Raw genomic sequence first — 21,138 nt, forward strand, 5'->3', positions numbered from 1 at the left:
ACCCCACTCTCAGGTCTTAGAGCAGATCACAATCCTGGTTCTTCCTACATTTTGGCCAAAGACGAGCAGAGACAGTTAGCCTGTTTCCTTTACACACACACATTTTGTGAAGAAGCAGTTGCTGTGTGTCTTATCTGTAAGACCAACAAGGACTGTTTTTTCCTAAGACAGCTAAAAAAATCAAAGTCAAACAGAGCTTCCTCCCCCAGTTTTACACAGCCATCATTGAGATTATACTCACTTCATCCATAATAGTTTGGTACAGCAGCACAGACAGTCATACATGCATAAAAGTACAGCGCATAGTCAACAAATCATCTACGATTACTGGCAGCCCCTCTTCCCTCAGTTGAATCCTTATATCATAAATACATAATCAAAAGAGCAAATAAAGTAATCTCTAATCCCTCTCACCCTGCTCACCAGATCTTTCAACTGATGCCCTCTGGAAGGTGCTACACGTCCATGCCCACCAAGTCACCCCATTCTAAAAATAGTTTTTTCCCTATTGCAATAAGGACTCTGAACGTTGCACTTGTAACTGCGCCTAAATTTCCTGGACTATCCTGTAAATATAGCTTGTGAACTTTGTCTTGTGGCATTCTGTGTATAGTGTCTGCTGTGCCAGTGATCTCGTCTAATGTGAAAGTGATGTATTGTGTTGAACCTATTACCAAGCTGAACCAAAAGCAAATTCATTGATACATGATTCTGTTTCCGATAAGGCCCTTCAAGTGCACCTATCAGTCACGCAAAAGCACTGCAATACATGATGGTAAACAATATGATTTGATGGCCACAGTTTGTCAAATGATAGGTCTGCACATCACCATTAATGTATTAGAAACATTTTTTTTCTGTGCAGTGAGTTATTCTATATTCATTACTCTAGGAAAGACAATCTTGTTGGCACTATGACAAAAATATTAGTTACCTGCCAAGCGGTAAAAGAGAACCTGTCTCACCACCCTAAGCCATCCAATATGTGAAAAATGCTTACCCCCACCACAAAAGACACAAAGTATTTGTTGTAGTCCCTAGGGCTGCAGCGAAGAATGTACAGGCCTTGGTGGTTGCCAGAGCGACGCAGCTTACCAATTGTGAACTCCATCCTGTGATCAAGGAGACAGACCAGCTCAGTCTAGTGTGTATGTGTGTGTATTTGAACGTGTGGGTGTGACACAGAGAGTGTAAGCCAGTAATTAAGAAATGCATGTAAGAGAGTCTATGCTTACAGCGCATGTATGTGCTTGAGTTAGCGAGTGCGTGTATGTGTATGTCTATGTGCATGCTTGTGTGTATGTGTGTGTGTGTGTGTGTGTGTGTGTGTGTGTCTGTGTGATACTTACGACACAGGGCCATGACAGTAACTCTGAATGCCTTCGAGAAGTCGTGGTGGAGCCACCTCTTTGCACAAGTAATGATGGGCATCGGCTACTAGTCTATAATACCCATCAACCAATGAAACAAAGGACAAAGCCTCTGGCAGCGAATGAAACTCCCGCTCCTTTGTGGTCAGAAAGGAAGTGGCGGACAGTTGGGTTGGGAGACAGGATGCAGACAGAGGAAAAAAAACAAAAAAACAGAACAGATCAGAGAGCAAAGACTTCAGTACCTGCCTGGAACTTTAATTCAAACACAGACAGTGTGCCAAGACATTGTTCTGGTAAGACCTAGCAAATCCCATACTGTAGTTCTGTGTGAAGTAGGGGTGGTTTCCAAGAAAGAGATTAAGCCAAGTCTTTGACTAAAATACCCTTACTGATAACTTAATAACTTTAATTCAATCACTGGGTCATGGATTGAAATAGTTCTAGATTTATCTTAGTCTAGATTTAAATAATCTGATTTCCAGGTCAAAGATTAGTGTCAATCGTGAAGTAAAAGTAGGTTTAAATTAAACATTCAAGGCAGTAAGTTTAACAGCACCCATCCTGTCTCTCCTCCTGTTCCACACAATTCTGGACTTTTCTATATTCAGTCCTGGTTTTCTGAGCAATATTAAGATTTGAAATTAGAGTACAAAAATCCACAGCCCTGTTAGAAATGTCTTTTGCCTGTTTTGATACTCTCTGTCAGCAGTTCATAACATACAGTAATGATTCAACCACCAGACAGTTCATGAACGCTTTCACGTTGCTCCCCTAAACTCCTGTGAGGACAGGGACTTTTTACCTGCAAAAATCCTGCATAAGTGATGTGTTTTATGTGTTTGGAAGTAACAATAGCGGGTTGTTTGTAATAACTGTTGGACGGTAGAAGAAATATCTAAGACAACAGTCTTCATTGGCAGTATTATTGTCCAGGACTAGCACTGACACTGAGTGCATAACATCAAAGCAATGATCTCTTCTCACTATATGTGGTGAAAAAAAAAACAAGAAAACACAGATCTGGTGGATTTGATCACTTTAAATTTAATCAAGTACACCATAATCTGGAGTTAAGATTTATTTTACAAAGTAACTTTTTATGCCATGATTAACTATTGAGGATTAAGGCCTAGTCATGTCTTAATTGAATCACTGTCTGGGAAACCACCCCATGATGTAATAAATTAGTGCCAAATAGACTAAACAAAGAAACATAGCTGAGTGCACAAATACCATTCCAATAAAACATGTTCTTCAGTCAGTCAGCAGTTGTTTGTTAACTCCAACTTCTGTAGGCAAGCATCTGAACACTTGCACTGAATACTCTACCAGGATAAAGTTGTCCTGCCGGGTGAGGGTAACAATGCGACTCTCTGCTGAGCCCTCCGTATTGGCCTGTTTGATGCTGATATCAATCACTTCAGCGAAGTCACAGTGAAATACCAGCTCCTAGAAACCAAAACACAGTATGAAATATTGGGCAAGACAGATAGGCATGCCCAGTGTGTGACCAGAAGGTAATGGATGAAACAAATGAATGTCACATAAGATCTTCTCTATATACAACAGACACATAAAGGCAGGCCTGACATTGTGGACAAAAGCAGGCATATAGACAGGTAATAACTACAGTGTTATTATGAAACCCAGTACAGTTCTGGACAAGATACACCCATAACCCTAATGTAAACACTTGTATCTTGCCCAGAACTGTGTTGTGATGCATAATATGTCTCATAACATGTCTGTTTCTGTCTACTGTATTGGTAATAATAAAAAACTTCAGCCAGCCAGAATGGCATCTAGGGATGGGAATCACTGTGTAACTCACTATACAATACTATTATGATATTTTACCCACAATAATGATAATGTCACAATACGGTTAATTTGGCAATATATCATATATTATGAGATAATCGGCTATGATACACAATTGAAAAAAAAAAAATACCCAGGAAAAGGTATAATCATTTTTCAATAAGCAGAAAGTAATCATGTTTCTCAGTGTTTTGGCACGCACAGAAAATGCAACATGTGCATGACAGAGCGGTTCCAGTTAAAATACTTGAAGGCATGGGACAAATACAGCTCAAAGGAGCTCAAATGTGCATCTGTGCAAATTAAGCTGAAAATTCAAATACCAATACTTGGCACAAGTGTATCAGTAACATTTCACAAGAGTATTGCGATACATTGCATTAGTCATTGTTCCACCCCTAATGGCATCACACTGTAGCTGCTCAATCTCACAACCTACCAATGCATTACCATATCAACATGATACTACTTTCTGGTCCTCACCTCCTCTGCTGCGTCCCCCTCTTTCCCTTTTGACCACTGGATGCCCTTGTTTCCCATGACAACAATGATAGCCTTATGTGCTGAGGAGTCGGTGACCTGGAAGTGCTCAGAGTAGAGAGAGGGCAGCAGCGACTCCAGGCTCATCAGGTATTTGAGCTTCAGGTCGAACACCGTGGCCTTGCATTCACTGAACTGCCGGATGAACTTCCTGAAGCGATGGCGGATTCGCTTCCGGGTCACAATGTTGTACTCCTGGATGCGGGTTCTCATGCCTCTTGGCAGGAAGGATTTGTAGCTAAATGTAGGGAAGGGATTGGGAAATGGAGTGGGTTGGATAGCAGATATGGAAGTCAGGTATAAGAGGAATAAGATGGGAGAAGTAGAAGAGGGAAGACAGTAAAAACAGAAAAGAAAATGGTGAGTAATCACACCAATTAAAGATGCATTCTACAACCAACCTTAATTTTAATGCTAAAATAGGTATTAAGATAGGGAGATGGGGAGAATGGGACAATGCCAAGTGTGAATACAACACATTAGTATCATCCAATAAAAATGGCAGGATGGCACAGGAATCAGATTTCATACACACAATTTAAACTGCGACATTATGTCACACACAGTGAGAGATACTTCATTCAGCTGCTTGGACACAGATGACAAAACTATCTTTATGTTCGACCACGCTGGATTGAAATGCTGCACTACCCACAAGATGTAACACAGGAGCCACACCATTGCAGCAGCTGGAATGTGTGTGTGTGTGTGTGTGTGTGTGTGTGTGTGTGTGTGTCTTTGCACATGTGTCTATGTCTCTTACCTGGTATAATTGTAGATAGCCACAGGTGACTGGCCCCTCTCCTTGGCTAACCTCATCATGTCCAGCACAGCCATGCCCAGACATTCCTCCTGAGCCTCATGGCTCACTGGGATATGAATATGACCATTCAGAAAGTCACTGCGCCACTGGAAGAGAATAACACAAGAGGCAAAAGAGAATAAAATGGATAAAAATCAGTGAATGACAAGATTAGGGGAAAAGAACAAGCACGGGTGAGTGGCGACGAGCAGTGGAGAAAGGAAGTGTTGGAGGAAAAAGAAATACACAGACAGAGGGTAAACAGTTATTAAATATCATAACAAGAGAGCCCTAGGTGAAATCTAGGTGCCCTAAAAAAACAAAAAAAACCAAAAACAAAACAGAGCTACAGCGTTCTTCATTTATTCATTTTTTGGGTGCAAAAAAAAATAACAACAACCGATAAGAGTATTGATAAGGTACCAGACCGATAAGCAGTATCAATAAGAGTAATAGTATCAATAAAATTGTAACAATACCCTTCCTGATAAACCAAACCCAACTCTGACAGGTTCTTGTATGTACAGAACATAGGTCAGTCTGCTGACACCCAGAGCAAGTGGTGTCAGTGTGCGACTGGAGAAACAGACAAAGCTGCAATGATGGTTGTTAGCGCTGACAGGGTCCCATCTCTGACGTTGTCTTCCTGGCTGTGGCAGCGGTGCTGCCCTGTTTCTATTATCTTTTTGTAAACTCATTTCTTCACTCCACCATGTCTTCTTGCCTCATCTGTATCTCTTGTCTTTGGCCATGCTCCTGTACATTTGGCTGCTTGTCCTGGCACCTACTGTACGCTCAGCCACCCCGGTGGGGGAATCCCTCTCTAATTTCACCCAAGGTTTCTTCCATTTTACTTAATCTTAAGGTTTTTCCTCGTAGGCACTTAAGGTCGAAGTCTGGTGGTACTGGATAGGCTAAGCTATGTAGGACAGACAGACTAAACATGTCCTTCAAAAACTTGCTATTCCCATTGTCTTGTGGTCTGTTTCGTCACTCTATTCTCTGACTTACTGCTGACTTGTTAATTGCATGCAGGCTTGTCCTTTGTAAAGTATTTTGTGACATGTTTTGCAACAAAGGGCTGGATAAATAAATTAACTTGTGCTAGATGTACAGGGTTCACTACACAGAGGATAAAAACCATAAACACACTGTTCAACACACACACACACACACACACACACACACACACACACACACACACACACACACACACACAGACACCCAGTAAGAAAAACCTCACAAACCCTTGTTCCTCCTTTGTGCCTCTCACACAGTTTCTCACTAGAGTGCTTCCTGTTTTCTCAATATACTCAAATAAAGACTGACACAAAGACACATGAACAGACTGGTAGCCAGACATAGAGGCATGGGAGAGCTTCCTCCAAAGTAACTTATTTTAACATTTTATTATTAATTGTTTATTAAACAAATATAAGAAACTTTTTAAAAGATACTTTATAAAATGAACAAGGAGAATTGTGAAGGAGAATTGCCTCAAAACCCTCAAGGGCTTGAAAAGTGGCATTTGGTGCTTACAGTGGTAAAAGTATAATAGAAATAATGGAAAAGGGGCAGGAGGATGCTAGGAACTTAAAACCAAAATACCAAACCCCCTGTACACCAAATACTAAATGACTCAATGTTGATATGCTTCCAGAAGTGGGGGCTAAACCAAAAAGACTAACCTGGGCAAATAAGTATGCCATGGTACAATCATCCATCACAGGACTCTCCATGCCCTTAGACACACCAAAACGATGGGCATAGGATGAATTCCCACTGTTATACCAGCCAGGGAAATAGTACCTAGAGGGAACAAGAGAGAGTGCAAATGAAAATTTAGTGAGGCAGAGGTATAGAGAAGTTCTGAGTGAATGAACAAAGAAATAATGCAAGTATAAAAGAATAGATTAAAAAAAAAGACTAATGAGAAGACTAAAAGAATACCACTTCCTACCTGACTCTGAAGAGCAGGGTCTCTTTGGTGGACTGGTCCAGTTTAAAGGTGTGATTAGGTGGGAACCATATGCGGTCACTCTCCCTCATCAGACCAAACAGGCTGCAGTACATTGGAGAGATCCCTGGATCGAGAAAGAAAACAATGGTTGTTTTTTTTTTTTAATCAATCAAATCAAAGATCACTTCCCGGTAAAGTCACTCTCTCAGCTGTGTGCTCTTTTATTCCACCTGAGAAATTATGCAATATTGTTTACATCAAGGATGTGTTGTTCCAGTTCCACAAAGACCTACCATAAAAAAATATTACTAAATATTTAACATCACCATACCAATAATCAAAATACAGAGTTCCGACTTGTTTTTTACACTTCTAATAGTTGAGTCTGGAATAAGGAACAATTTTTTACAAGAGCTTTATACAATGGCCAGGATAGCACCCAGTTGCTAAATATGTTCACTACTTGCTGGAAAATTATAGAAGGAACTGGCACTAAATGTTGACAATGTGCCAATGTTTGCACCCATGCACAGCTACACATGCATGTGAACACATACAGACACACACAGTAGGCTTCTGTGGTGGTAAAAGAGTTACGAGAGAAGAAAAAAATATTTTAGTCAGTGGCGGTGGTGGTTGGCTCCTCTCGTCTGCAAGCAGCTGTGCCTTGACAGTGAAATATGATGTAAACTGACAGTGGCAAAGGCTCTAAAACTTTTTTCAACTCAACAAATTCTGCATTTAGCCTCTTGTCATGAGATCCAGGCTCATAAATACACAGCAGCTGGGGACCTTCAAGACACCCATCATATATAATCTCAGCAGCTGCATGAACTGCATCACATTTACTACATGAAAACAACCCTATCTGCCTTATCTGAAAAAGATCTCAGCTTGGTGTAACAGCTGTGCTTCACTTGCACATTTTAGTTAGTGTGATCACAATAATGTGATGTACTGTATGTGGCTTGCCTGATATCAAGACTTATCTGTCAGCTCCTTACACTGTTTCCATCAGCAGAATTGCTAACAACATTTACAAGTGAATGTGTGAATCACAGCTCTGGAACCAGGCGAGTATGTGGTGCCTACTTGGGAACACATTCATGATGCAATTAGCCAAACAGACTTTGACTAATTAGGATTCCTGGTAAGTCTGTACTGCCATCTTTTCTCGCTATTTATATACACACTTATCTGTTTGCTATTTTATCCATTTTGGGAGCTCTTGTGGTTCAAATACCTGCTAAAAAGGCCTTTCAATAATCACTTTTGATTTAAAAGTACAAAGAACAGCAAGGTATGAAATATGGAAAGCAAAATAAGCTCACAGAGGCTATAGTTTTTAGCAGACATGACTAATAATATGCATGTGCCATGTGACAATATAGCCTATTTAGAGGAAGCTTTAGCATCAAATGACCCATAGGTCTGTTTTACAGTGGTTATCAACCCAAAGCTTCTCAATTTGCCCTCAAAACAGCAACAACACAATTCTAGCAGTAAGGTGTTGCAACAGTCAGATCTAGTGGGCAATTAGCAAACAGGAAGCAGACAGGCATCACAGAGCAGGAAGCGCCCCTGAGACTCAAAGAATGATATAAGCACAGGAGTGCTGTTGGTCTGCCAGTGAAACCGCCCTGCTCAAGGCTTGCTGAGCCAGTGCTACAGTACTTTGTCACACCATCTTATTCATAATGCCCTGCAAGTTCAGCATCAGCACTATTCACCCAGGTCCCTTTAAAGCTTACTGTCAATGTCTTATCAATGGTGGAAAAGAAAATTAACAGAGAAAAATAAATAATAAAATAAAAGGACTCTGGCAACAGCTCTCGTGGACATCCCTGCAGCGAGCATGCTAATGGCTTGGTCTGGCAAAACGTGAGGCACCTGTGGCATTGTGTTGTTCAACAAAAACTGCACAGTTTAGACTGCCCTTTTGTCATTCCTATAATTAGAAATACTTGGTTAGTGATCATGCTGCTCAAGCAATGTGTTCAGATTCCACACCTGTGTAATAGATGGATTATCTCGTAACAAATTAACTAGGCTATATATATGTAGTCAAAAACATGAACATTTTCAAACTGAGGCTGAAATACAGCACTAATCTTATATCTGTGGGTCTATCTGATAGCTCACATATCTGGATTGTCAATCAGTTGTGATAAAAACATAAAAGGGAGAATTGGAAATTAGGAGAGATGGAAGGAATGCACTGTAAAGGCAAAAGTGAGACTAAAGAGGAAAAGGAAGGGGAAACAGAAAGTGAAACAGTCTGGAGGAAGAAAGCAGAAAGTCATGGAGAGGTAGCCAGAGGGGATGCTTCTTTTTATCTGCCAAGGAGGGAATAGAGCGAGGGAGTGTGGCAGAGAGAGATAGAGCTAAGGCAGAGAGGAAAACAGACAGAACAGTCAACAACTGCTGGAAAGAGGGAGAAGAAGAGGAAACCCAGGCTCAACACAGTAGTTCTGTCTTCTTAAAATAAACACTGACGTCATCAAGTCTTAAGAAATTCAGAAAAAACACCAAACTCAGTTCAGAAGAAAAAAAATGCTCTTAAACTAAAACACATATTTACCAATGTATGCGCATGAATGTTGAAGCAAGAATTTCCAGTCCATTTAAAGGTGCTAAATTAATGATCTAAATATTAAAAAATCATTACCATCTTGATTTTAAAACATTACCATAATTACTATAAACAAATAAGATAATCTCTGAGAAGATTAGCCGCCTCCACTGCACTCTACACTGCATTTTAATTGTGCGCCACTGAGTCAGATTTTGCAGGAAATCTGTTGGTTTGTTTTATAGCACAAAAAAAGGAAGAGGGTGCTATATTCCTACCAGACGCTTTAAGAGTTTCTGGTAGGAATATAATTGTAAATTAACTGGCTTGGCTCTGGCATTGCAGAATATTTTCTACTTTAAAACTGTGTTGTGACCCATATTGATAGACAATGTTTTTTTATATTTTACAATAGATGTGAAGATGTATATGTAAAATGTGTGGTATGTGATAGACTGCACGTGTAGTAAAAATACTCTCTTACAACTCACCACATGCTTTGGCTGCATCGATGCACAGCTCCTCAGCTACATAGTCTCCAGGTGGGTATCTGAGCTCACTTTCTGAAACGTTAACCCCGCCCTCTACACCATTGTTCCCTGGGTGGTAAAGGTGCACAGTCAGACAGGTAGCCGCCATTTCCTGTTTGGAGTCAAGTCCAATGGCTGTGTCACAATCAGGGTGAAGACCATTGTGTTGTGCTGAGAGACAGGCAGTGGGCAAGTCCATGTCCATCAGGGTGAAACAGGCCATGTGCAGCACAGAGCAAACATTCACCTGTCAGAAGACAGAGAGAGAAATATCTTGGATCAGTGAAGCATTTAAGTTCATAGCAATAAAAATGTGTGATGGACCTTTTGTTTGCATCCACAATTTGGATACCTTTAAAAGAAAAGGCTGTAAAGAGAAAAACCCTACAATATTTTATAAGCTAAAATATGTGTTCAATAACACCTTCAATTCTGCATGTATTAAAATGTCACAAATGACACACTGAGGGAGGGAAATATATTTTTCAAAACCACAAAGGTCAGTTTACTCATGCGTTAGGTGGTAGGCAGCAATTGGAACCTCAGGGAGAACTGCTCACAGTGTATTTCTAACTGACACGCTTAAATGACTTTACTGTCCTTTCACAATTGAACACATGAAAAAGAACAATTACGTTTACTGACAAATCAGTATGAATACCAGACAAACCCATTACAAGGCTTGGAGGCAGATCTATTGCAAATAACACATAAAGGGGAATCAACAACTGATTTTGGCAGGGTTGACGCTGAGATGTCACGTCATCAGGCGAAGCTTAGAAATGTGATGTGCTTTCACACTGCCCACTGCAGACTGAAGATTTCCATCGTTGGATATATGCACTTACGTATCAATCTATGACACTGAATTAGGACTGAGCAATATATTGATATTATATTCATACTGTGATCTGAGACTAGTTGTTGCCTGGGATTTTGGATACCGTAATATTGTGAAATAGTGTAAGTGTTGTCTTTTCCTGGCTGAAATTTCAATATCTGTTTGTACACAGAAATTTTAATTTTCATACTGAAACCAGTGACTCCAGGTCTCTAATAATAACTACACCTACAGTTGGTGTTACACACCTATCTAGGCACCATGGGGCAGTAAAACTTGTCTGTGTATTTTTGACCATACCAACAAGTAGAGCAATCCTGTACGCTGCATGCCAAATCATATCCCAAGGCAAACAGAACACAGACATTGGGGGTTATTCATAAAACTCACTGGCAGGGTTAGTGACATGGTGTTATGTATGACTGTGGCATTTTCCCCATTTATAAATGGAGATTACCACAGTTGTACTATTTTGGCACTACCACCCACTTCCGATTACTTGCATGTCCTATAACAAATTAATAAAAGCACACCGCTGTGTGAAAAATACCACTTGCTCTGGTTATATGTACTTCCAACTTATAATTAGGCCTATCTGTGTTACAAAAGCTTCATTCATAAACAAAATACCAACTTTTGCCTGTGTTTTGCCTGTGTGTTTCAGTCCTGTGATCTGTTAACACCATCAGAGGGCCTGCAGGTTTACATATCAAGCATAAGTCTAGCGTTCAAGAACAATTAGTGTACAATTTTGAAAAAGCTCAAGAACCTGTCTAGTAAGACGTTTTCATAGTTATTTTATTTTTGATACATTAGAATTCTTCATAACTAAAAGTTTTATCAAATTAATTTATGTACTGAATTTATCCTGCATTCCATCGCCGACATCCTTGTTTGGCTTTAGTTTGGTGAAGCTTGAATCAGCGCCAAATTCAGACAGTGGTCTTTAAAGTTCACCTCAGGATAGAAATGTTTACACATTGTAGGCTTATTAACATTCTCAAAAGCTTCTTCAGTGTTCACTCCCTTGCTCTCCTTTCGTCTTTGCTGCCATTCATCAAATAATGATCTGATATTAGCACTAACATTAGCAGATTTCTCAGCTTTTTGGATACACTTTTGTTCCTTGAGTTGAGATGACACATCACCGTCTTTTTATTTATGAATCAAAAAATGAATGGGTTCAACAATGGGTTTTAGAGAAGGTGTTTTCCAACAACTGCCTACAAGTGCAGGTTATGAGGGAAAAAAAATCTACTGAATTTTCAATGAGTAGATAAAACTCTCTTCAGTGGTGCCACAAGAAGGTGTTGGGGGAAAAACATGAAAAAACTTTTTCCTCAATAGCTAAAATGTTTAAAAGGAGACAGTATGCACAACCACGTTTACCCTGAAGGCATTGCTAAATGGCTGAGGTACCAGCAAATGAATGGATTCAGCAAAACCCTGCAGGTTAGGGTTCAATTGCAAGTTACATTTAGCCTTCTAAAATGTTTGCAATCACTGGGCTGTGAATAGATTAGGATCAATATTGTCTTTTGGCGGTGCTACATGGTAACAGACTGGCTTAGGAATCGATTGGCCCAGTTGGAAACAGTATAACGGAAATAAATTAGAAGACATCAGTGAGGCTCTCAATTCTCCAGCTCAGTGAACTGTGAAGCCTGCTTGATAGGGAAGTTGAAAATGGGGTCAGACCATGTAGTCTCAAATACCAACAGTGTTTACACTTAGTGATTTCTATTGTTGCATTAGAATGTGATCAGCTGCCAATGGTACAGAGAGACGAAGGTAACAAAGTACGAGAATGTTAGTGTTTATCTGGGCTGAAGTAACGGCAGCTGGCAGAGGCTACGAAAATACCCTAAAAATAACTTACCAACACGGCAATGGTTAAAGAGACTGTTATGGAGAATGTATTTTTTTTAGTATTATATTAAAAAAAAAAAAAAAAAAAAAAAAAAAAAAAAGGACACTCAGGCTTGAATTTAAAACAAGCATTATTCTGTGAGAGGTGACATAAGGATGTGTTATTAGGCTATTTTATCATCAATTATTTTTGTGTTTACTTATCTTAACACACGACTGTGCAGCAGTTGACCGATTATACTGGACTGCTCTAGATTCCTTGACTCTGGACTGTATATGGTTACTTTTCTGCAAATATCTGTACATGAGATGGGATAAACAAATGTTCCAGGTTCTGATAACAAAACAATACTGTGAAAAGCTGATAATGCCCTTACTTTTTTGCACAATGCCATTTTTTTTATATACACAGTAAGGTGCATCTGTACTGATGCACTGATCCTATGTAAGATTTATAGACCTTGTAGCACTAGTCTGTGCTAGCAGCATGGCGGTGGCAGCATCATACTATGGGGAGGCTTCTCAGCAGCAGGAAAAGAGGGAGTGGTCAGGACCAAGAGACACAGAGACAGACACAGAGGTCCTAGCAGAGAAACTGCTCCAGAGTGCACACAGCGGCAGACTCGGGGCGAAGACTCTGGCAAATGACCCAAAGCACAGAGCCCAGCCAACACTGGAGTGGCTTCAACACAAACCTCTAAATATTACCGAGTGGTTCAACCAAAGCCTGGACTTGAACCTCACTGAAAATCTGTGGAGAGCCCTGAGGATTATGGTTCACTGATAATCACCATCCAATTTGACAGAGGTTGACAAGAAACTGTAATCACTGCCAAAGCAGTGAATAAAACCTCTAAATACTTTTAAAAATAAGATATTTTATTTTGTTTCCCATACATTTTCATCTGTATCTGTCCCTGTGTGTGTCTGTTGAATTCTGTCTTTTGTTTCTATTTTTTTCATCAACAGTGTGTTTTATAAACTCACCCAAAACACATGTTGCATTTTTCGGTGAGTTTGATTTTTTCAGCTATGATATACAGCCACAGTGGGATAAGAAAAAAATAATTAGGCTGATAAGCTCAGTTATGTGCAAAGAGAAAGAGGGAGAGAGCAGCAGTGCCCTTTTATGCAAAGACAGAGAGAAAGAGGAGAGAGAGAGAGAGAGAGAGAGAGAGAGAGAGAGAGAGAGAGCAGCGATCAAGTGAGCTCACACAGGCTTTGAATAGGGGTGTACGATCGCCTATGGTAATCTTAATTGTTGTTTTAACAATGTGAGAAATGACAAACTTGAGTATGGCACCCACTTTTGCAAAAACTACTCAAAACACACCTTCAGAGTCCACACACACTCACTGCATATGATGAAGCAGAGTAGGACAGACTAGTGCGCATGCATTGAGAACACATGCAGTGTTCGCGGATCACAACAAGCTCAGCTAGTGTAACTGCCTGCATAGCTGAAGTTAAAAATGAGTGAACAAACAGCACGAGGTGACAAAACACAAACACTACCAGCTTGGGAGTGACATTGTTAGATTTCATTCCTGGACATGGATCATCCTCGCTCTCATGGAGGCGGTTTGGCTCCAAAAAGTATTGACATTGCCAAAAGCCAATGTGCAGATTATGTTGGAAAGTGTTTGCTGTTAAAGACAACTCAACAACCAACTTGTTTCACTGCCTGCAAATTAACCACCGCACAGAAGAGTGCCTGAAGGGCAAAAGATGGGAAGAAATAACAAATGCTGTCACCAATTTAATTGCAGGGGATATGGTGCCAATTCAAGCAGCAGGGAGAGATTGATTCAAACAACTTTGACTACTTTGGATATCCTGCCTAGCTGGAAATATTTCAGTCATACAGCTCTGCCCAAATTGTATGATTCATTTTGCCCAACTTTGGAGCATAAACTACAGAGGATTTCATATTTTGTCACAACAATGGATTTGATAATATCATTAACAACATCTAAAATACAAGACTTTTACAAACACTCAAATCAATTACCGTTAACAGCATAATCGCTAAAAATAGATATTTCTTGTTAATATCACACAACCCTAGTTTTAAGTCACCACAACCATGAGAGGGTCTTCATTCAGGTTCTTCACAAACACACACACACACACACACACACACACACACACACACACACACACACACACACACACACACACAAACACACACATGTGCGCGCAACCAACACATGACAGCCTCCAGGCTGTTGATAATTGACCCTGGTGGTGATAATTCATACATTTAGCCTCATCCATTTTAAATTCACTCTATGACACAACGGTGTAAAAACTGCAAGGGTCTAAATGTTGTCAAAAGCCACTGAATTTCCCTCACTGTTATTTTCTTTATATAATGGTTCCACTATTTCATTCTATAACCTTATATTTTATTCATGCTCATACATACTGTACAAAATTGACAACAGTATAAATGTATTGCTTATTCTTTATTGTTTTTGTTGATATTGGCTTTCTTATTATTATTCTTACAGTGTTTCTATCCTACTGATCATTTTCTCTGCTGACTTATCTCCAAGGGTATTAATCAAGTTTATTTTATTTTATCTTAATTGCTCATCAGTACTGATGATTACAGACAGTGAAGTCTACTTGTACATCAGGTTCTGTAAAGATAAGAGGAAATTAAAATGATAAAGATAGTTAAATTTACAACCTTGAGAACTAAGAGACACTGAGACATTTTTCTCTGACATGCCCAGTGTGTGACATTTGTTCGACTTTAATTACAGCCTTGTTGAACAGGCAGAGCAAAGTTGGAGATGAGGCACACATCATTTCTACATTTCAAGATGTTTTCCCCGCTTTTCAAGAAGTGTGACGTATTTTCTCAGTCTGACACATTGAAGCCCTGTGATTTTGAGGCAAGACCATCTGTGTCAAATATGTTTTTGATGGGGAAACTGACTAGTCATGCATAAAAAGTCAAACTGTTTTTTATTAGCAGTGTTATTATTACCATTATTATTATTATTGTTATTATTATTATCTTTTTTGTTAACATGCATAAAATTTTAGAGACGAGAACATCCTTTCTGATGCTTTTCTGGTGCACCTGTCACAGTCAGTCAAATGAATGAGTAAAGAGTTGTGTTTCACATCAAAGCCACACCCTTGACAAAACTAAAAACCTAATATGACTCATAAACAGAAAAAAAAACTTTGCTTATGTTCTCACACTGACTAGACCTCTTGTACAGAACAGTCAAAAACAACTGTATTGCCAAGTGACATCAATAAAAAACACGTGCAACAGTACGAACAAAAACGTGTGAAAAACAAACTACAAAGCATACAAAGAAACATAAATATTAAACCACACCAAGGAGAACAACGCATGGAAGGGAAAACTCGCCTCAAAACACAGCACACAGAAACTCTACTTTCATCTCAAATTTCCTTTACATGGAGTTAATGTGAAAAAGATATGGAACTTCACAATTCGCATATCTAGATTATCTAACTGGTTTTATCAATCCTGTTGATGTTTTACAAACATTAGGCCGGCCTCTCATCTGATGGGTGATGGGTTCAGGTGGGTTGCACTATGACTATGACTGAGTCATAGAAGCCCATAGATTAGAAAGGTTATTACAGTAATTGTGGCCCAGGCCCCAATATCTAAGTGATTGTTATTTTTATGCAGAGATATTTGTGCTGCCAGACGTCTGAACATGAGTTATGCGTTCTGAATTGATACGTGAAACAGAATTTTTTCAATTTAACAGTAACTTTATAAGAAATAAATTTGTATTCACTTTTGAAATTTGAGCATTTGAAATTTAGATTTTCAACATTAAGTTTTAATTTAATTCATAGTGAGTTTTAAAATGAGTATTATATGTTGTACAGATCATGTTGTACAAAATTTTGAGTCCCCCGCTAAACACACAAACCAAAAGGAACTAATCAGTAAAATTAGAAGCATTAGTATATGGGTGGAATGAAAACACATGGCCAGGGTCCAAAATTAACACTTGCCAAGAGCCATTTGATGATAAAATTTGTTTTTGGCAAATAAATCAGCGTGTCACCTGCTACAATGCCTGGTAAATTTTTGTCATGATAATATTTGAATGCCAAACTTATACAGTCTTCACCACTCGCCATGTTGTCAAGCGTTTTCCCTGCAGATCTTTGTACACTGCAACTAGCCATGAGCAAACCAAACCAATGTAAAACAACAGCTCTGTATCCTACAAGCTTCTGACAGCTGCCTGTTATGCTGGCTCTACACAAAATGTTATCCAAACTTCTGTTCCCTTGCTGTCAAGATGATTAACTGGTTTAACCTGACACTGAGGACTACAAAATGTTCTCTTGGAATATTCTCCACAAATCTTATTACTCACTTGAACGACCGTGTAAGTTAGTGAGCAACTTTTACTTTAAAACTCAACTGTCTCTACTGAATGTTTCAGACAGTGCATGATTCCATGCAGGCATTGAAATTTCAACAGTTGACAGACAGTATTTCAATGCAAAATGTGTATAATTTGTATAGTAAAAATTATTCTGGAGAAGTTTATCTTTTAGTTTGACTTAGCACCAAAGTCAAAAAGGTAATTTTGGACTCTGCTCATATCTTTATGGCACATGGTTGGAGACCACTCCTCTAATACAAAGAAAAGCTGCGCACGTGTTGAGAACACACTGTTTTCTCACCATTTTGTGTGTGTTTTTGTTTGTGTATGTGTACCCCCCGTAAGTTTATCATGCAGCAGGCAGGCAGAGAGTTAGACCAGTTCCTTGTTGTGTCTTATCAGGGCCTTGGTGCTGGCTGAAGCCAGAGCTATCAGCTCAACCAGACTCTGTCCTTTATGGCCACACTGCTCCACTGCAAGTTACTGATGTCACCAAACTTTCCCGCCTGCCCAGCTCAAGCTCTAAACTTTTGGTACTCACAAGCCCAACTGACTGGCAAACTGGATCCTACAGACTTTATGTGGATCAAGCTGGGATGCTGGATAATCAAGGGTCAAATTTCTGTTTGGAGACTGTTTGCAATCTACAGTGACTGGCTACATTTCAGAGCGTTATCAGATATATGGCTAAATAAAATAAATAAATAAATACCGTATTTCCCCAATTAATCGCCCGGGCGTTTAATACGCAAAATCAACTTGGACCCCAGGCGTTTAAAAGAACCAGGCGGCTATTCGCTGCAGGCCTTTATTTATTTTTGCACAGACCTGCACCAGGCCATTATTGTGATGACAGTTACTGTCCAACATAATTACAGTCGGTCAATTTAAGATTACGGTACACCCTTTTTTCTAACTTTAGCTAGCTCTCTTATTTTGACAGAAAACGGAAGTGCCGCACAGTTATTGTGCGGCTAACTGTTTACTTCTGCAAAAATAAGGTGAATAGCCTTATTTGGGGTTACCTCAATATAATGCAAATAATCGCCCCGGTGGTTATACGGGTGGGCGTTTAATATGCAAAATGGGTGCAGACCCCAGGCATTTAAAAGAACCAGGCGGCTATTTGCGGCCGGGCGATTAATTGGTGAAATACGGTAAATAAATAAATCAGTAAATAAGTAAGTAAGTAAGTAAGTAAAAGCCAATAGTATGCAATATCAGCTTGGGGGTTTTGCAGGGGTCATTAGCAGACTGTAGTCTTGCTGACAGGTGTTTTTTGCTTCAACTGATTAATTTACCACTGAAAGCTGTGGGTCTAAAGCTGCACCAAGCAAATTCCTGCAGTCATGGCTCTTGATGACAGAGACATTAGCCATATGATATAGTGAAGTCCCTGCATGTAATTTTATTTGCCCCAAATACTGAAAACCTGTGACAAAATTTCCATGGACAAATAGATAAGATATTATGTGGTAAACATGAAGAAAAATTACACATAATCAAAATACTAACCTGGCACAACCATACTCGTATTATGTTTCCATTGTCCATATCACAAAACAAGTGCCTGGGCTGTGGGATTCAAAACGTTTGAGAAAGGGGCAGCTATGAGAAGGAGATCAGGAGCTTTTAGGAGATCAACACCTTTTATGGTCATGATAACCTTATCAAGAGATGTCTGACCATGTAACTGTTTGTTTGCACTCTCTAACTTAGTTGCTGCTCAGTTGAGGAGAGCCACAGCCTCTAGTTATTTCTAGTAATTTCTTCATGTCAAGTCCAAGAAGAAAGGCTGATGATTAAAGTGAAATCTCTCTGGCATTTAGGGAAATACTGTGTGAAAATAGTGTGAGTGTTTTTGTGTACATGTAGATATGTGTGCAAGTGTGTTCATGCCTGGATAAAACAGGTACATACACGGGTACATGCATATGCATATAGAGAAGTATTCTACTTCCTGTTCTTGCTTCCTGTAGGGTTCAACCTCTCCCCAGAGCCTTGTGTACATAACGAAAATCTGAACTTTTTGCACGAATTCATAATCACCAAAGTTACAAATGTATTTTCATGTATTCTGAAAATACAAAACACATGTATTTTATCATGATAAAGTTTCTGGCACCTGCATTTTGTATTTTATTTTGATATATTTATTTGAGGAGTATTCTGTATTTTGCAACAAGATGCACTTTGATGTATCTTTGCCCATCTCTGATATGGCATATGGGACTCGTAACTTCCTTGAAATGTGTTTTAACTCCATGCCTTTTACTCAGAGGTTTGTCTCCTCTGTTATTTCCCCAAACAAAGTTATTAAATTTGCAAAGTCCTATAGCCACATCCACTATTTCTCATATATGAGTAATTCTCTGCTACAAGACCACTTTCCCTAAATATTTATGCTGAGAAAAAAGGGGGCTATTCAAACAGAAAAAAGGCTGCATGTCTTTAATCCTCCACTTCTTGCTCTCAAAACACTGATTTTATTGATGAAAGTTTGGGAGGACATTTTGATATGCAAACACATAATATATAGAGATACCCTGTACATAAACATGTATTGACATGCTCTGAGTAAATCTGACTGATGTACTCTGTTGTTATGAAGCTGTATTTTGGACATCTTTTTAGTGGCATTTTCAGAAACTGCTACAAATGCATTTTATCTAAAAGCAGTTTCACTGAATTCAGAAATAAAGGAGCTCCACTCAAAGCATACTACTCAGCAGAAACAACCAAAGCTCTACCAAGCTACCAATGTTTCTATAACTTCAAAGTCTTTGAGAACATTTATCAGTAAGCTGAAGCTGGCACTGTACACGTATAGAGGACATCTTATGTACTGCCTACCCGTTCAGTGCAAATGTACCTGAACTTATTATTCAGCCTCCTTGACTTTTTCCATATTTTGTGGCATTACAGCCTGAATTCCAAAGAGAATAAAGTAAAATTTTATCACTGATCTATAATAAAAAGTAATTTTTTTTTAAATCAATCGATTAAAGAAGGAGAGACAAAGTGCTTTGAATCAGTAAGCATTAAAACCCAATGCAATGACATGCTAAATTGAGTTAGGACGCATACAAATTATTTTGAAGGTCCTTGAGATATGACGACAACTTGACTGGAGTCCACCTCTGGCCAATTCAATACACTGGCCATAATTTAGAATGAAATATATGTTTCAATTCAGATGACAGTGGATGTGATAGTAAAAGAACACAGTGCATCATCCAATGAAGTTTTGCCAAAACTGGATCAGCAGCTGTTACAGCTTTTGAAAAGTTGAAATTTTGATATTTAATTGTAATGCCTCAGTTAGACCAGTAAGCATGCTTTTTAAGTACTGGTAAAAAAGTACTGGTTTAAGCACTGCTTGTCTCATATGTAACACCGTTGCTTCTGTAAAACATGGTTTGGCAGCATCGTGCTGTGGCAGGGCTTTTCAGCTGCAACCTTGAACCATTAAAAGGTAACACTGAAACCAAATACTGGCACATAACTGAGGAAAATCTACTTCTATGCGCCAAAGATCTTAGCCTAAGATGACAATACATGTTTCATGTATTGACAATGGCCCCTATAAGAACAATACAATGAAATCAACTATCAATCAATGAAAACCCAGATTTGAATCCCATTCAATCCCATCCAACTTGACTGACCTACAAAAATCTGGAAGGAAGAGCAGAGGAACATCTCAAAATCCATAGGCCCTGCTGATACAGAAGATTTAAAAAAATAGGCTATCTCTTCCCTTTGACGCGAAGTTGTTTTGGGTAGACTTTTAACAAAACATCTCAGTTTTAATCCATTTTGACTTCCGGCTGTTACACCACAAAATGCAAAACTACTGTATGTCCCTTTCATTTGTCAAGAGAAGGCTTTATTCTCATATTACTGCCAAACAAATCCAATTAGCATGGAAAAACCATGCTGGACAATTACAACAGTGCACATTCTGTTCAGTTACCACATATTCAACCTTGATACAACTGATAAAACAAGTCCCTACTCAGAGCTTTACAAACAGACAATCAGCAGCATGTACGTCAGCAGGGTCTGGATGTGGACACTCACATAATCACACATTAACATAAAAACACACAGAGAGAGATCGAAGTAGTCGCCTGAAGCAAGTCTATTCCTCCAACCAGCAATAAAGCTAATTAAAGCTATGTTACAGCAATTATCACTAATGCACTGAAAAGCATTAGTCTAATCATAAAGAATCAGTGATGCACCAACATTTATCTGTAGTCCAGCTCACAAGCGCACAGAATGCTTTAAAAGAGGGATATTTTTTAAAAGAAAATTCCAGAGGGTCTAGTCATTCAAACTTCACTCCCAGTAAAAGTCCGGTCTATCAGGGTATCTGATGTATCAAAACAACATTGTGTACGACTAAATGGTTGCATATCAAC

General features: G+C 39.1%; 1 protein-coding gene across 2 annotated transcripts in view; it reads right to left on the reverse strand.

Annotated features, from left to right (window-relative positions):
• The window catches only part of jak2a (Janus kinase 2a), a 45,025-nt gene that overhangs the window by 15,175 nt on the left and 8,712 nt on the right, over positions 1–21,138 (reverse strand). Inside the window, exons 2-9 of one of the 2 annotated variants that reach the window (XM_030064792.1) lie at positions 9,560–9,845; positions 6,497–6,620; positions 6,225–6,345; positions 4,498–4,643; positions 3,678–3,972; positions 2,703–2,819; positions 1,350–1,507; positions 1,001–1,112 (exon numbers count right to left, since the gene is read on the reverse strand). In XM_030064792.1, the coding sequence (XP_029920652.1) occupies positions 1,001–1,112; positions 1,350–1,507; positions 2,703–2,819; positions 3,678–3,972; positions 4,498–4,643; positions 6,225–6,345; positions 6,497–6,620; positions 9,560–9,821 (1,335 nt within the window). In that variant the 5' untranslated portion in view covers positions 9,822–9,845. Of the gene's footprint in view, positions 1–1,000; positions 1,113–1,349; positions 1,508–2,702; positions 2,823–3,677; positions 3,973–4,497; positions 4,644–6,224; positions 6,346–6,496; positions 6,621–9,559; positions 9,846–21,138 lie in introns of both variants that reach the window. The other variant, XM_030064791.1, reaches the window with a different exon arrangement.

Source organism: Myripristis murdjan, chromosome 12 (genome assembly GCF_902150065.1).
Source record: "Myripristis murdjan chromosome 12, fMyrMur1.1, whole genome shotgun sequence".
Lineage (NCBI taxonomy): Eukaryota > Metazoa > Chordata > Actinopteri > Holocentriformes > Holocentridae > Myripristis > Myripristis murdjan.